General features: G+C 50.0%; 2 protein-coding genes and 1 long non-coding RNA gene across 13 annotated transcripts in view; 1 reads left to right on the top strand and 2 right to left on the bottom strand.

Annotated features, from left to right (window-relative positions):
- The window catches only part of PTCH1 (patched 1), a 66,990-nt gene extending 57,936 nt beyond the window's left edge, over positions 1-9,054 (bottom strand). For 3 of the 6 annotated variants that reach the window (XM_015849307.3, XM_085529073.1, XM_085529078.1), the window contains exons 1-2: positions 8,003-9,054; positions 6,955-7,147 (exon numbers count right to left, since the gene is read on the bottom strand). In XM_015849307.3, coding sequence (XP_015704793.1) covers positions 6,955-7,147; positions 8,003-8,206 — 397 coding nt within the window. In that variant the 5' untranslated portion in view covers positions 8,207-9,054. Of the gene's footprint in view, positions 1-6,519; positions 6,611-6,954; positions 7,148-8,002 lie in introns of those variants that run through there. The other 3 variants (XM_085529074.1, XM_085529075.1, XM_015849306.3) reach the window with 3 other exon arrangements.
- A 965-nt stretch (positions 9,055-10,019) lies between these two features.
- On the top strand, positions 10,020-11,991 carry LOC146753910 (uncharacterized). Of its 4 annotated transcripts, none has more exons than XR_014939459.1 (3): positions 10,020-10,832; positions 10,909-11,078; positions 11,146-11,991. It is a non-coding gene; the product is annotated as an uncharacterized LOC146753910 (long non-coding RNA). The 4 variants fall into 4 exon arrangements; XR_014939460.1 differs by having other exon boundaries at positions 10,034-10,832; positions 10,909-10,992; XR_014939461.1 differs by having other exon boundaries at positions 10,687-10,832; positions 10,887-10,992.
- LOC146753909 (uncharacterized) lies at positions 11,433-13,421 on the bottom strand. Of its 3 annotated transcripts, none has more exons than XM_085529098.1 (2): positions 13,219-13,421; positions 11,433-11,880 (listed from the first exon to the last, which is right to left on the bottom strand). In XM_085529098.1, exons 1-2 carry the CDS (start codon positions 13,319-13,321, stop codon positions 11,450-11,452), a joined length of 534 nt encoding a protein of 177 aa, XP_085385224.1. In that variant the 5' UTR covers positions 13,322-13,421; the 3' UTR covers positions 11,433-11,449. The 3 variants fall into 3 exon arrangements, with proteins under 3 accessions (XP_085385224.1, XP_085385223.1, XP_085385226.1); XM_085529097.1 differs by lacking the exon at positions 13,219-13,421 and adding an exon at positions 12,717-13,149; XM_085529100.1 differs by lacking the exon at positions 13,219-13,421 and adding an exon at positions 12,361-12,564.
- Positions 13,422-17,210: the final 3,789 nt, after the last annotated feature.

Below are 17,210 nucleotides of genomic sequence, written 5' to 3'. Positions count from 1 at the left end.
AAGTAAAATACGAAAAGGGTTACAAATGCCCAAGTGTCAAAATGAGAACATATTCTGTTAGGCACCAAAGGAAAGCAGTTGTAACACATTAAAACTAGCATTCTAGTGGACACAGCTCCAGCAGGTCACAAGGAGGTCAGCTTTGAAGGAGAAATACAAATGAAATCTAAACACGGTATTGTGGAAACCAGATAAATCTCCCATAGCTTTACCCAGCCAGCACTAATCTAGACATCAGCTGTGGTGTGTAATCTAAACAAAGAGATTGGTCATTTCATACATCTGGAAGTTGTCATTCTTTGGAGTCTCCTAACAATTACATGTAACTGAAACATCCACTTTTGTGTAACAGCACTTACAATTGTGTGGTCAAGAACCACTATGTGCATACACTATGTAACATTACTACTTTCTGGGGAGTACACAAATATTTAATAACAGGGCTCTGATCACCTCTTCTCACCTTAAAAACAAAACAAAACAAACCACCAGACGTACACACAGAAAAAAACAAAGAACATGAAAACAGATGAGAATCGGGGTCAGGTGATGGATTTTCCTTAGTGCATTCCCTGTTGAAAGCAAGCTTTAGTACCCATAGCTCTTTCACTTCACCATCTGAACCCAGCATCCTGAAAAACAATGAGAAAGGAAGGTCTGTTCTCCACAAAAAACAAACAAAAAACAAAGCAAAGAAAACAATGACAGTCTATTTAGCAGGTAATGAAAGGTAGTTATAGGCCATCATACCATTCACCCATACCAATACTTCAAGGTAGGTTTACATGAGCTTTGAGAAAAAACTGCCTACTGTAGGGATAGTCAAACAGTAGAACAGGCTCATCAGTGTTCAAGCAGTATTTAGACAATGTCTTCAAAAACACACCTTAACTTCTGGCTGGCCCTGAAGAGTTCAGGCAGTTGGTCCTGATCTATGTAGGTCCTTTCCGAATGTACTGTTCTGTTCTACAGTATCTCTGCAGTGCACCACAGCTAGAGCAGCAGACCCTCCCATGACTGATCCTGCTCTATTGCTTACCTACATTCCCCTTGTTCCATCTCAGTTGCAGTGGCAAGGTGGACAACATGAAAACCTGCTTTCAACTATTCTGTTTCATTTTAACATTTCTGCATGGAAATCACCAACCTCTCTAGAACTACAGAAATGCCTCTCACCCTATTCATTATCCACAAAATCACAGGGTGCAAAAAGTCACTCAAAGCTCAAGAGGAAGCAAGTGAGGAACCATGCAAGTGAGGAACTGCACTGTTCAAATAAGAATCTCAATAAAGAATTGAATGGATTCTTCCAAACAAGGATCAACAGTGCACATTCTGGTATTCATATTAGCTCCAGCCTGTTAAGTTTGGAAAGAATAACAATGATGCATTTTCTAGAGTTCTGAGTGAACTAAATGCCTCTGAAGTCTGAAAGGAGAAATATGACCTTGCAGTACAACCTAGGTGGTTTCCAAGATCTACAGAAGAAGGCTCTCTTGCACTTCCCCTAAGAGGTTGAGCAGGAGCCCTCTGTTAGTTCCCTAGGGCTTCATAACAACACCGAATAAATGTCTGGCTATGCCAAGGTCATCCCAGCATCTGTCAGTGTGTTCACTGAGTTCAGGATTTTTCCCCCTCACTTTCTCAACAGTGCAAGAATGGTCACGTGCAATACCTTCACTAAAACAAATGAATTCTAAACAGTGTATCTGGCTTGTTTTTGATTGTGACGTATGAACTTTCCAGCCACGCGCACCAGTACTGAGCAGTGAGTGACACCGACAGTAGTCAAGATGGAACCTGACAGAGAGCCTTCAGTGATTTTTATTTCAATAGCAGATGTTTTAAAGACAACAATCATACTACCATGTAAATAAAACCTTCAAATGTCTTTTTTCAACACATCTCAATTCACAAAAACACAGAGAGTTCACTCCACAGTAATATAATACCCACTGTCCTAAAGTATTTATTTGAAAACATCACATACAGCTTAAATACTAGAATTTGGTGTTTATCTTCAAAACAGGAGTATGGATCAAAGAACAATTCCATTTTGGCCAGTAAACTTCCAAAAAGGCATACTGCCTATTCTACTGTTCTTTAGCTGTCATATGGAAACACCACTGCTGTTTTCGCTTTTGAGAAATCATACAGTACAATCACAAAACCATTAAGTTTCATCATTGTGCCTCAGAGATCATCTAGTCCAATGTCAGCCCACCAGCACCATGTCCACTGTGACTCTCAGTGCCACATCCACACGGTTCTTGAACATCACCAGGGATGGTGAGTCCAGCACCTCACAGGGCAGCCTCTTCCAACACCTCATCACTCCTGAGAAGAAATGTTTCCCAATACCTAAAATGAACTTCCCCTAGCACACCTCTCATCCTGTTGCTAGTTACCTGAGAGAAGAGGCTGACACCCACCTCACTACAATTAAAACATAATAGTTGGCTTGGAAATTTCCAATTAAATATCTTTTACTGAACCCTTACACACCCTAAGTGACATACAACACTACGCAACATAATTCAGAGATAAGTAATCTCTTATGTCACACAGTCCATATGAAACAAATGGATTTGGTGGTGTGACAAGAAACAAATCCCCAGACTTACACATAGCCAACCAAAATCCTGCCTAAATTCACAGTGAAGTAACTGCTGCAGTTACAATAAAGCAAGTACATCTAAACAGCACTTCTCTGCTGCTGGAAATGAGAGTACATGTATAAAGAAGAAATGAATTACAGTTGACTGGGTCAATTCCTGCTTACTACATTAAAGCAAACGTTACTTCAGACCACTAACATAAACTTAGTCTCCTTGAAACAACAAATTCTCAAGAATCCATTCCTCTATTACTACTACTTGTTTCTCCAGATAATCCTAGTCTAAAGTTAACTGATGCCTGAGGAAGAACTTGAGAATAACTTTCTTCTCCACCTGCTTTTGGTTTTGCTGGGTTAAACAAACAGACAACCCATAGGACTACTCTGGTTCCTTTATCACTTGCACACTTTCCTCTTCTTCATCTAATTCTTAAATTCCATGCATAGACTACTGTATTTTAAGACACAAAAAAGTGTGGTTTTCCCCTTCAGAGTGAAAGAAAACAATTGTATGCATAGTTCAAAATTTCACTTAAATGTCTGTTTTAGACATCTGGTGATAACTCACAATTACCATACACTTTATTTCAAGCATCAGTGCTGAAACCTCCCCATGACCACTACAGCATTTGTTTTTCCCTGCAGACTGTAAGTTTTCCTATGTCTGCCTGTACCACCCAATCTCTTGCTTCCAACTGGCTGAAAGAAGCAGCACTGCATGTTAGACCTTGGTTAGATTTGCAAAGAGGGCTAACACCATAGAGGAAAAGATTTTACTGAGCTACAGCAAACATAAAATAAAAACTACACAAAGCAAGAAAGGAAGGAAAGAACACCATAAGCTTTGACCTCTCAGAGAAGGAAAAGGAATTTAAAAAGCAAGAAAAAAATCCCAAGACAGTGGTGATATGAAATGAAATATCCAGGAACAACATGAGAGTATCTCTCCCTGTTGGAGCTGTTCCAATCACTGTCATTCAAGATACCCAGAAGCAAAATTTCAGTCTCAACAAAATCTTCACAGGAGTTACAAAACTACCTTCTTTCAGAAGCAGATGCTGTGAATTTACATGTGTGACTGCTGTTTGCGCACCAAGGTCTGAGACTTCTTATTAAAGTGGTAGCAGAAAACATAACCAGTTATGGGCATGATTTCTTTTCTATCCAGCACACTTCCTTGTTATGAATGGGTGTTTCTAAAACCACCTCTGTATCAATCAAAATTCAGTCTCAAAGGAAATCAAGGTAAAGCCCTTTTTGTTCTCTCAAGGGTGTATGATGTATAAAGATGCTAAACAGTTTCTGCAACTTATGTGTGGACACCCACACACAGCAGTTCAACCAAAGCTGAAGGACTGTAGCTAACAGAATTGGCATTTAAAAGCCAGTCTAGGATTAGTTTGCTAAAGAAACTAAAAAAAGCATCATACAACAGCATCAGGGATGACAGACCCACCCAGTCAAGGGTGCCAGAAACAGATTACATGACGGGATCATAAATTCAGAGTATACTGTGGGACACACAGTAACAAATGAGCTGCTCTGTACAGAATTCCCAGAGCAGAATTGAGTTTTTAAAAATAAAACAAAGTAAAATAAAGTTACTCTACAACACTTAGTGCCAAGAAAGAATTTCAGCGGAAAGCTGAAATCCTGATACTTTGGTATCAGGATGCTCAAAGAAGGCCAAGAGTGTTGGCAGAAATTCTTAAAGACAACTACAACAAGAAAACTGAAATAAATAATGTTTTGGAGATCTATGTGGCTGTTTCTATTTGAAAGTTTGCCTACAAGGTGGGTTCCTGAACTACTTATGTAAATATACCAGCCATAATAGTTTCAGGCCCTGACTACTAAGCACTTATCTTGGAATGCAGATGGTCTTAAAACTCGTTCAAGTTTCACTTTACTGTTTTTAATTGTGCTGTAGTTTTAAAGCAACCATTTATTTCTAGCAAACTTCAGTGCCTCATTACATTCCAACCTGCATAGTATTCAGAAACACACCATATAGAATCAGTCTCTTTATGAAAATACTAACAGTAACAGCTGTTAAAACAAACAAACAAACAAACAATCTTCAGTAGCAATTCAAAACTCCTTTCATGGTAATTATTATTTGAAGTGTATTTCAAATTATGCACAATATTTGGCCGACATTACCCATTTCATTCAAACTCTTGGTAAACAAAAGGTAAAGGCAATACTGAAGTGGCTATTTTTAGTAAAAAGTGCAATTAAGCCACTGCTCCTGTTAAAAGAAAAACTGATCTAAGGGCTCCCTTAGTACAATAACTTCCAGGGGGAGTAATCCAACCATAAGCTCAGGTGTGAGGACCTTGCATCCTGAGCTCAGAAAATTGAGTTTAATCATTGCTATCCACTCCAATGGAAGAGTGTTTTTCATATCACCTCCCTCTGTACCTTCTCCATTTCAAATTCTCAGTATGTACTTCTGTCTGCAATTTAGATGCAGAAACATTTAATTGCCATTCATTAGGCCTATTTGTATAATACCCTTTTTCATGACCAGAACAGTTATAAAATCTCCACAACTTAGCAAGACTTCTTGTGTTGGTGGTCACACAGTGCTAGAACAGGAAGCCTGTAAGCTAAATTAAATGCAGAATGCCTTACGTCAATTATAATAAGCTTGTGTGCAGTTGAGAAATGCAAGGGTTTCTAAACTTTACTTGAAGTTTTAATATTCATATTATTTAATTCTGACATGAAAACTAAACTCAAATTACACAGATCAACTTTGTACAACCAGCTGCCTAATGAGTATACTTTAGCCATAAGAACCTCAGAAATAAATTTCAGCTCATTTTTATACAATGAACTTCCTTCTCTCAATCCTGAAAATATTGATGATATGAGTGCACTAACTGAACTAAGTGGCAACTATGCAGAACATATTTCTTCATTGACAACTGCACTTTTGCTGCTGGGTCAATCACATAGATGCTGCCAGAAAGCAGGTTTTTTGCTATTGGGAAAATCGGACAGCATTAAGATGGGATTGTCCTTCCTCATAACAGAACCCAAAGCACACCACAAGGAAGCACATTGGATGGGACTGTGATCAAGCAGTATCTACCAAACACTTAAATGAAAGAAGAGGCAAAAAGAATATGACCAAATAAAAATAAATTAAAAAAAAAAAAAAAAAAGTTGATTGCAATGTAATGAGGGCTCACAGGACCCAGTGACTAGCACAACCCCCAGCAGAGGCTCTGGCAGTACCTGCTGTTGCTGTTCCTCAGAGCAGGAGCCTTGCCATACTCTGGGTTCTTGCTCTACTTTACCAAAAAGAAATTTCATCAATTATACACCATTTCCCAAAACAGAAAACTGGCCGTGGGTCCAGACCATGCACTTGGGTCTGGCCCCACCGTGGATGTCAGGTCAGGGATGGAGTCCAGCCCTGCACACCATCACTCATCCACGGGCTGCACAGACCACCTCCAAAACAGCACTTGGCTGTATCTGGCTCAGTGCAGGGCTCTTCTACACACACAGAGCTCTATTTAGTAACGATTATTTATGCAGCTCTCCACATTAACTTTTATAAGCCAAATTCTGCTGCGAGCAACTTTTACACACACCCAGCGCAGCCGGGGCAGCCAGCAGGCTCCGCCTGCCGTTACCTCAGACCTGCCAGGAGGAACCTGATGCTAAGTCAACAGCATTCCCCAGAAAAGAGACACGGCAGCGCGGGCCGGCCTCTGCACGGGTCACCACGGCTCCACGTCCTGACAAGTGGCACCAAACCGGGATCAAGGAGATATGCCTCAGGGCTGCGTCCTTTTTTTTTTTTTTTTTTTCCCCTCTCTACTTTCAGTTTTGCTAGTTTTGTTTTTGTTTTGTTGCTAGTGTTATAGTTCTTGTTATTGTTTTACCTTGAGACCGCCGCTCTCCCCCATAGCTGAATGCTGTCCAAGCTCCGGACCACACACAGCCACCCGCACAGCGCTCCTCGAACCCACCCCCTCCCCCCGCCGCGGGCGCACGCACTCCCAAGATGGCGGAGGGGAGCTGACGCCTGCGCGGGCCGTCTCTCGGCCGCAGAGACGCGGCAGCCCCGGCGTCCGCCGCCCTGCTGCACGCAAGGGAAACCCGCAACCCTCCGCGCGGCTCCCTGTCCCGCGGTGCGCCCGCACGACGGGGGCAACCCGCCTCCCACCCTCCCCCCGCGGCGGGCGAGTTAGTGGTACGCGCCGCCCGGGGCCAACGCACTCCGCCCCAACCGCCGCGCGCTGCCCGCTCAGCCTTCAGCCCCGCGCACGGCGGTGAGAAGGGACGGAACGGGGAGGTACAGGGGGACCCGCACTCACCTTCCACCCACAGCTCCTCCACGTTGGTCTCCAGGTTGGCCGCCCGTAGTCCCACCGCGAACGCGCCGAATATCAGCAGGCCGACCACCAGGAACTTGCCGCAGTTTTTCTGAATGTAGCAGCCCAGATTAAAGAGCAGTCTCTGAAACTTCGCCCGCAGCCACAGCGGCGCTCTCCTCCCGGTAGCTCTCCCCTGCAAGGCAAGCGCGGATCAGTCAGCGATGGGCCCCACGGGTAGGGGGCCCCAGGCCCTCATCTTTCGCTCCGCGGCCCTGACTTGGCGCTGCCGTGGGGCGTGCGAGCCCCTAGCCCTGCGGAGTCACGGCTGGAGGCCCGGCTCAGCGCAGGGTGCCAGGGGCAGCGCCGTGTAGCTGCGCTCAGCTCCGCTTTCCGCCAGCTGCAGCCGCGTGCCGGGACCCACGTGGTGGGCAACGCCACGGGATCAGGAGCGGCTCGTTGCCAGTGTGTGAGCTATTAGGCAGCGGAGTGGCTATCCGCGCGTTACGGTGTTTGTGAAGGGAAGAGGGCAGCCACATGGGTTTATTTTTCCATTTCCCTCCGTACAAAGCCCGGCGAGCCGCTCCCGGAACGCAGCGCGCCCCGAATAGCATCCTGTGAGCGCAGCCGGGGCCGGCTAGTCGGCCCGGTGGGTGCCCCCGCCCGCAGGGGGAGAACGCTACGGGCTGTCTCCGCCTGGGGACCCCACTGCGGGGCAGTCGCGCTTCGGCCCCACAAAGCACCACTGTGCTAGGGGCCGGCCGCTAGCTCTCTGCCTGGGGACTGCGATAGCGAACCGCGGGGTCGGAGTGGAGGGGAAAAGGCCGTAGGGGCCCGCCCGATGCAGACACGGCGGGACGGGGCAAAGGAGGGAACTCTCCCGCACTGAAGAGTCACAGCCGTCCCTCTCTTTTTTTCCCAGCATTTTATTGGTGGCCGCTGCGCTCCCATCTCCTCCTTCCACCCCCGCGAGAAAACACACCACCCCCTCCCCCGCCGCCAAACGCAGCGCCAGCGCCGAGCTCCGGAAAAAGAGGGAGAGTGAAAGCACCTTTGCGATCTGCTCCAGGGCGAACGCCGCGTCGCAGTAGCTCGGCCGCTGCAGATACTCCCGGTCGAGCGCCGCGGCGCGCCGGGTCCCTCCGCTCCGCCGCCGCCGGCCGCTGGTACTCCTTGCCGCCCGAACGGGGTGGCCGCCGCCGCCCGCAGTGCTGCTGCCGCTCTCCGGCTCCGAGGCGTCAGCGGCCGAGGCCATGTTGCCGCCGCCGCTGCGGGCGGGACAAGGGAGCTGCGGCCGCGGCGGGGCCCGGGGGTCCAGGAGAGCGCCGGTGGCCCGTGGGGCGCGACGGGGCGCGACGGGGGCGCGGGGGGCTGGCGACGCTGCGGGCCGCGGGCTGCTGCTGCGGGGGCTGCGGAGGCTGCTGCGGCGCGGCCGCCTCACGCGGGGCGCGGGGCGGCGGCTGCCGCCGCGGCCGCTCCGGCCGAGTCGCTCCCCGCGCCTCCCATTGCCACATCGCACCCCGAGGTGACGGCGACCGCTCCCCGCGCCCAGCGGGCGCGACCCCCGACGCCCCCCGGCTGCGGCCGCGCTGTCCTCTGCTCCCGTGGAAATCGCCGCCTCCTCCTTTCTCCTTCTCCTGAGGCCGCCGCTGCCTCCGAGAAGCCGCTGTCCGCGGCGGCGCTCAGCGTTGGTGGCGCGGCGGCTGCACGGCGGGCCCCGGCTGCTGCTGCTGCTGCTGCGCTGCCCGGCCGCGCTGCACCATCCTGCCTCAGCGGCGGGCAGCTCCTCGCGGGCCGCCGGGCCCGCGGCGCTCCGTGCTCGACCCCGCGGCAGCGGCGGGCGGGCAGCTGCCTGGTGCTCTCCCCCGGCGTGTGCGCGGCAGCGGCGAGCTGCAGCCCCTCGGCTCCAGAGATGAGATGAAGAAGAAAAAAAGGACTCTCTCCATTTGGATAAAGAGGAGGAGGGGTGGAAAGGGGGGGGGGGGGAGTAGGAGAGGGGAGAGAGGGAGAGAGGGAGAGGGGGGAAAAAAAAAAAAAAAAAGCAAAAAAAAAAAAAAAGCGGAGAGCCCGCCCCTGGGGCTGTCAGATGGCTTGGGTTTCTGCGAGGTGATTGGCTCGGGAAGGGCAGAAATTACTCAGCAAACATGACTATTATTAGCTGCTTAGCAACAGCTCACCAAAGTAGAGAGACCACCCAGGCAGTCAACCCTTGTGTGTGCATCTCCTGCTTCAGGGGGAGCCTTAAAGAGATCCAGCCTCCTTTGTATGCAATACTTCCATTAAGGAATGCTTCTTCCCCCCCCCCATTTTTTTTTCCGTTTTCTTTTCATGAACGTTTTTTCTTCCCCCCCCCTCCCCCTTTTTGTTTTCCTGGTCCAGGATGCTGCAGATCAATGCACGCAGAGAACTTTCTTGCCACCAACACAGAGAAATATGGTTTTCTTTTAAAGAAGGGAGGGGAAGGGGGGGGGGGGGGAAAGGGGGGGGGAGCGGTGGAAGTAGCATTAAACGATTTCTAAAGCCCTTAAAAGAAAATCCTTTTAGAGGCACCTTGGCCTCGAGCTACAACAAATGCTGGGAGGTCCGTGCCGGATTCCCAGGCTCGCAGCAATAATGACAGGGCGGTGGATGCTGCGGTGGAAAGTGCCAGATTCTTCTGCCTCCCTCTCTCTTTTAACTAAAGAGGAGACGTTGTTCCCTGCGAGAGAACCGCTCCATCCAGCTAGGAAAACACAATGAGAACTGAGCGCTTGCAGGAGTCAGAGCTTCACAGCAGCCGTCTGCTCTGACTTATGGCTCATTCTTTCACTGAAACCATCCGAAAGCGACTTTTAGTATGTTTTTAGTATAAAACTCCACGAAATGCCACCTTCCTGATCCCACTGAGCACTGCTCCAACTATATGTGATTGTTTACTTTTTTGGCACCGCTTTTCCCCATCTCTGTTCATTGAGGATCAGTCATGAACTACGGCTGCCCTCACCCCTCCCGCGGCGGGCCCGGGGCTGTGGGGCACCCCTAGGGCACTCACAGATGGGGGCGGGGGGGGGGGGTCACATACACACACACAAAAGAAAAGGGGAAAAAAAAAAAAAGGAAAAAAGAAATTAAAAAGAAAAAGGCATGGGGGACTAGACGCAGAGGTGGGCTGAGATTTCTCCTGCTGTGCCTGCCCTGCCCCACGGCCACGAGAGATTGGGACAGCTATGGGCACTGCGCCCGCGCAGAGCTCCTTCCGCAGAGCCCCATCCACGGGGCTGTCGGCAGGAGATGCCTTTCCCTTCGCCCTCCTCCCCCTCCGTTTTTCCCACAGATCCCCGGGAGGAGAATCCGCGTGGGGTTGTGCCACGGGGAGCTGCTGCCCGCACTCCGACACTACATGTGTGCGTGCACAAACGCGGAAGGAAGAAGCCCGAAAAAGCGCCGAGGCGGCGGACTGTCACCCTCGGGAGGCCGACAACACAATTGGGTCCCCGCGGCCGCTCCCAACGCTGGTTTCGGCTGCGCCGCTCGCTGTGGGGTCGGGGCAGTGCGAGACGGGCGAGGCGCCGGGCTACGGCCCCACAATAGTCCCGGGCACCGCGAGCGCCAGGGTCCGGCCTGGGGACTCGGGTTTAACAGGCGCTATCCTAATCTTCCCTCGCTCCCTGTGGTCTGGAGGGATTTTTATTTTTTTAAGCATACGCAAGAGGTGAATTACTACAGGGATCTAGCTGGCCTTGTTTCTGCGCTTTTTTTTTTTTTTTTTTTTTTTTTTCCCTTGCGGAAGAAGTGTCAGTGTAAGAGTCTCCACGTGGGTGGTCAAGGCCGTGGCTGCTTCGCAGCTGATGTCGGCGTCCTGCATTCCCCGCAGTAACACCGCACCCAACCTCTGCCCCAAGGTAAATCTGTGATGCGCGAGTCCCGAGGCGTGCAACTGCTCTCCGCGCCCACAGCTCTGTGTCCTCATAACCGCAGGGATCTTGCGGGTCCTCAACCTGCGCCTGCGCTGAGCCAAGGACCTGAGCAGTAGCTGCTGATCTGTCGTACCTGGCAACCGGGGTGTGTAACCTGGGACTAGCCACTTCGTGGTTCGGTTTTGTTCCTTTTGTGTCCGCCGCAGCCCTGCACGCTGCACCGGCAGCCAGGTGAGACCAAACCCGACAGAGCTTGGGAGCAGGTAACATACTGATTTAATTTTAACGCATTTGCCAGGCTGCCGTCTGCCTCTGGGCACAGCACCCGGAACACCATGCGGCCACAGCATCTGGCTTCCTCGATACAAAACCGACCCTGTCCTGCGGGGCTCACCTGGCATCCACGTAATTTCTGTCTCCCGTGGGCGCCCAGCGCCGGCTCTGCAAGACGAGCATTGCTCAGCCCTGCGGCCCACCTGCAGCCCGGGGCCGCCCGAAGGGCCCCGCGCGCGGACAGAGCCGGCGGCGCGAAGCGGCCCCATTCCCCCTCCCCAGCTCGGCAAGAAAGGCGCTGCTCAAGCCAACTTGTCAAAATAATGCGGCTAATTACCCCTGATCTCCTTTAATGAAAAGCCGCTCTGCACGCCACAAAGGAGTAAATGAGGGATCTGCAGCACCGGCCCAGTAGCGCGGGCATTCTCCTCCACGGACGGCCGTGGGCACTGTGCCTCCGCAGCTGCGGGGTTCTGCGCTCTTCCATCCTCCGGGAGGAGGAGGTGTGGGAGCTCCCAAGCCTGGAGGAGTCCTTGGAGCCCGCCCGCTCCGCCCGGGGCCTGAGTCTTGCAAACCCGTATCGTCCTCGGTACAGCCCCAGGCTCTGGCACAGCGCTTAGCCGAATGCGGGGCTGCAGTGCGTGCGGAGTTAGGCGGAGCAGTTTCTGTCCGTCTGGAACCGCACTGAGCAGTGTTGAAACGCGGCCTGAGCCCTGGCAGGAGACAGAGCACGTATTGCCATGATCTCTGCCATTCGATCCTGCAGGGAAAAAGCGGAGTGACACGATCTCTTTGACCCACTGCTGGAGCAACAAATTTATTAGAGATATAGGCGTGAGAAACAAAAAGGAAGTAAAACAATCCCGGCTCATTGTGTGTCTTTCTTTCATACTGCTAATCCGGTTTACACATCACGCCTACATGTCTCAATAAGGCTTTATATTCTGTGGCAAAGGCAGGAGAAAATAAAAGGTGTACGTGTGTGAGTGCGTGTGTGTGTGTATGTATGTATGCGTGTGAAACAGGGACAGAAACAGAGGAGCCCGAGACATTTCAATTCTGAGTCAGCTCGGTATCTCCTGGCTCTTGAAAGCGAACAGATTTCAAAGGATTCCTCCTCCTCCATCCCCATCCCCACCCCACCCCCCAGTGCTTCTCAGCAGTATCAGTTCCCGTCCTCCCACAGCGTTAGAGCACGGCCCACCCTGTAGTGACTCCAGGAACCCCGACCAGGACACACCTCTGCAACCGTTGCCGAAGGCCCTCCGTCTGCCAGGAGCCGTCGGGCGCCGCAGTGTTTCGGACATGCCCCTAACACCGCTCCTCGGCCTCGGGCTGTCCCCGTTCTCCCTCCCCTTGCCCTATCCCCCTGCCGCCTCTGCTCGGTCCCGGAGGGCGGCTAGGGGGAGTCGTGCCACAGCGCAGCCCAACCGCGAGCTGCCAGGACAGCGCGGTCTAGCGTTACAAGGCGCGGGCGTCGCAGCGCTTCGCTGGAACTGGACGCTGAAGGCCCTAGAATCACCTACATTTAACCTATTTTAGCTGATCTGAACTCATCCCTTTCCACCGCTCCTCGCCAGGGGATGCCACACGTACCTTGATCGCACCTTACTTCTGTCTCTGAGAAGCGACGGCGGCCCCTTTCCTCTACAACCCGTGCTGCCGTCAGCATCCCCTGACCACGGACACCGCGCTGCAGAGGTCGAGGCATGGCTCCGCGCTCCATCCTCGCGAGTCCCAAGTGCTCCCTAGGACCCCGTCCTTCTCTCCCTGTACTGCAGTCAGGGTGTCCCGGACCTCGCAGGTGTCGAGGTGCACACACCGATGCCCGCTCATAGACCTCCGCGGGACTGCGGGAAGTCCTCGCAGGACCAGTTCTCGCCGGCGGCACGCCCCGTGCACACAACCCAGAGCTTCCCCACTGGGTAAGCCGCGACCTCAGCCGGGCCCCGAACCGAACTCAGCAACCCACGGCCCCGCGAGGTTCTTCCCGCGCTCGTCTATCCCCGGGCCCTGTTGCGGCCGTCTCCGCGCACCTCGGCACCACCCCGCAGTGGCCCCCGGCCGGTCCCCTGCGCGACCCCGCGGCGGCACCTACCATGGCTGCCGGAGCCAGCAGGGAACCTCTTAGCGGGGCCGGGTGCGACCTCATTGACTGTTGTTGAAGACTGGGGGGGAGGGAGCGGGGAGGCGGGGGGCATCAGCACTGGCGTTCTCTGCTCCTCTTCTTCACTCTTCTTTCTGCCTTTTGCCTTTTATCTTTTTCCCATTTTATTTCTTTTTCCTTTTTACACTTTCCTTTTTACACTTTTCTTTCGTTTCCCCCCCCCCTCGCCCCCCTTCCCAACTTCCTTTTTTTCTACTTTTTTCATTTTATTTATTCCTTTTATTATTTTTCTCCTTTCCTCCTCTGTCTTGTTTATCTGTCTCCCTCGTTCTTTGTCACTCTATTGAATTTTCTCATCCCCTTCCTTCCTTCCTTCCTTCCTTCCTTCCTTCCTTCCTTCCTTCCTTCCTTCCTTCCTTCCTTCCTTCCTTCCTTCCTTCCTTCCTTCCTTCCTTCCTTCCTTCCTTCCTTCCTTCCTTCCTTCCTTCCTTCCTTCCTTCCTTCCTTCCTTCCTTCCTTCCTTCCTTCCTTCCTTCCTTCCTTCCTTCCTTCCTTCCTTCCTTCCTTCCTTCCTTCCTTCCTTCCTTCCTTCCTTCCTTCCTTCCTTCCTTCCTTCCTTCCTTCCTTCCTTCCTTCCTTCCTTCCTTCCTTCCTCCCTCCCTCCCTCCCTCCCCTCCTCCACTCCTTCCTTTCTGCCTGCCTGTGTTCCTTCCTTCCTGTCTGTCTGCTTGCCTGCATTCCATCCTTCCTTCTGTCCTCCCTCCATCCCTCCTTCCCTTCCTTTCCATTTTTTCTTCTTTTTTCTTGACTTCTCACTCTTCTTTTCCTCCTTCTCATCTTCTTTCCCCTTATTTTTTTTTCACTTTGGAGGACCTGGCAGCGTAGAACAACAACCCTCATGAGCTGCCAGCATTCCAACATGCACAATTGCACCCCTGTTCCTATTAAGCAGCTCCATCATCCTCCATGTGGGCGGTCTGGCTCTCAGTAGGCAGGACCCGTCAGGGTCATGTGCCCACAAACTTTACTTCTTTACAATGAACTCCAGAAAAAGAGAAGGAAGTGGCAGTCCTGCACCACAGACCTGGCCCGGCCCGGTCCCCATTTTCACTGTCTCTGCCACCTTGGGCTCTGGAAGCGTGGAAGTTGGTTCCTGCACAGGGAACTACCTGAAGTGCAAAGGTTGAGCATGCCTGTCTGCCCATCACCCAGCACTGCACGTGCTTTGGTGTGTTTGTTCCCAAAAGTTTGTGCCCTTTCTACTCAGTTGTGCTGGAGGTCACCAGAAAGTCAGCTTTTAGGTGATGACATGAAGTAAGAATATTTGCTACAGTGAGCAAAATCTGAACTCTACTGATACTGAGACAAAGAATAGTGATGTTCTTCTTTTAACAGAAAAGCTTCCTGGAATAGTTACCAGCAGGATATCAACACTACAGACATTTATTATCAGTGTCCTGGGATCCTGTAGTGGCTGGGCATCATTACTGGGCCTAGGAGAAGTGATCTCAAGTGTTGTTCTCGATATTTTATTATCAAAATACTTTGTAGATATAGTAAATCTGAAAGCAAACTTTTGTTTGTGCTACATTTAGAAAATGTATGTCATGATTGGATTCAGTTATGTCCTTGGCCTTGTCAGCGAGGCCGTAAAAAGTGAAGTATGTTTTTTCATACACTCTTTAATAATTATGTAAAATGTATTTTCTCATGCTTTTTCAACACTTTATCATTGATGTAGGCCCCTCTGTCATGTAAAAACAATATCAGCTTTTAGGCAAAATATCGTTCTTGTTCATTATTTTGTTGTCTAGTGTGTTTTTATGCAGTGATATGGCTACTGCTTGACTGTGTGACACAAGCTGAACATTGCTTATTCCCTCACAGTCTTTTTCTGTACAATTTTTACATTCAGAGACCAAACACATAACCCTAAGATGCACACTACTTTCTGTTAGAGGAATTTGTTAATACAAGTAATACATCGTAAGAGATTATTCTTTTATACTACTGACTCAAAGCTTGCTGAAGGACACAAATGAACAAGTGCAAGCAAGTCCTGGTCAAGGGTTGAGAAATCCTTTGTCTGAGGGACACAGAGGACTAGGCCAGGGGCAACTTGAGAGAGTTAAGCTGCAGCTTAATGGCCAGGAAGCAGTCTTGAGGAAGATGGCCATCTCAGGGGGTACACCCAGGGATGTCACATGGGCAGAAAAGAGGGAGGATAAAAGAGTGACCATGAAGCAAGTTTTCTGACATCAGATTTCTCGACCTGAGACCTGCATGCTGAAGAACAAGAAGGTGTCTGCCATCAGATCCCTCACTACAAAAGTCCTGCTTGCTGATGGACGCTCTTGGGCCTGCTACCTGAATTCTGCTGCCTGCTCCTGGACTTACGTTGCAGCCTCTTCCTGCTACATAATTGCTGCCCAAGGCTTACCACAAGGATGCTGCTCTCCCACCCCTGAGCTTTTGCCTCAGACCATCTGAAAGTCTTGCAACGGGACCACCGCTGGATCCCGCTTTACGCAATTCTTGCCTTTTTCTATCTTTTCTATCATCTTCCTTCCCTTCCCCATCACCCTAAATCGTCCATCTTCCCCTTCCCCATCTCCCTGATTAAGATTTGTAATAAACTGGTTGGACCAACATTCGAAGTTTTGTTTCTTAATCTCATACCGGGTATACATACACCATAAGAACCTCCTCTCCCTCCTATAAATTGGAGTGAGACATATATTTAAAATAAGGCTTGATATATGGAAAGCTGAGTGGAAATAAAGGATCTGGAGGTGTTAGTTGACACTTGACACTGGTGAGGCTGCACTTTGAGTGCTGTGTTCAGTTTTGAACCCCTCTCTACAAGGAAATCGAGGCCTTGGATAACATACAGAGAAGGACTACGAAGCTGTGAAGGCTCTAAAGCACAGGCCTTATGAGGAGCAGCTGGTGGAACTGGAATTGTTCAGCCTGGATAAGAGGAGGCTAAGGGATGACCTTATTGCTCTGGACAATCACCTCAAAAGAGAGTGTAGCAAGGTGGGGATTGGCCTCTTCACACAGGTGACAGTGGTAGGACTAGCGGGAATGGCCTCAAGTTGTACCAGCAGAGGTTCAGGTTGGATGTTAAGAAAAATTTATTCTTGGAAAGAGTGGTGAGTCATTGGAAGAGTCTGCCCAGGGAGGTGGTGGAATCACCATTCCTGGAGGTGTTCAAGACCCGTGTGGATGATACACCAAGGGACACAGTAGGCATGGTGGGGGTGGGTTGGCTGTTGGACTACATGACGTGACCTTTGATGTCTTTTCCAACTTTAATGATTCTACGATTCTCTGAACAACAAAAGCAAATCTGTGGTAACTCTCCTTTGTCAGCACAATTGCTACATTCTTTCTGTTCTACACAGCAAATGCAATGCTTCTGCACTCTATGGCACTGCTATTCCTAATGTGTTCTGAGAATGTACCTTAACCCAATGTGGGAAGCCCAGATGTGTGACAGAAAGGAAATGAGAAACTTGGTTATGCATCATTCTTTTTGTCAGAGGAAGCCAGAGGTAACACTGTCAATTTCTTTATTCTCTAATGCAGGTATTCAAGCAATTCTGTGATGACATCACATTATATATAATTGGAAGATTAAAGCTGGAAAGTATTTCTTGATATCCATCCTGTTTTCTATGCTATTTCCCTAAACACCTCCTCCTTAGACATGATGGAGGCAGAATGTTGGTCAGGCTGGGCTTTGCATCACACGCTGTTTTTAATTATTATCTTGCATAGCAAATAGTTTTCAATAAATTACTATTTACATACAAGATTATTACTAAATGGCAAGTATCCATTTGCATTTGTGTACAGATCCATTTAGTGTATAATCTATGCTCTTAGCAGGAACAATAATTGCAATCCATTGACAGTAGTCTTTGAAAATGATGGGGAACAAAATTCGTAACGATTATGTTGTCGTGAGAAAGTGAAGG

The sequence above is a fragment of the Coturnix japonica genome, chromosome Z, assembly GCF_054131305.1.
Source record: "Coturnix japonica strain WE chromosome Z, WE-NBRP24, whole genome shotgun sequence".
In the NCBI taxonomy this organism is placed as follows: domain Eukaryota; kingdom Metazoa; phylum Chordata; class Aves; order Galliformes; family Phasianidae; genus Coturnix; species Coturnix japonica.
The sequence above is the reverse complement of the archived record's forward strand: the minus strand, read 5'-3'. Positions and strand labels throughout refer to the sequence as shown.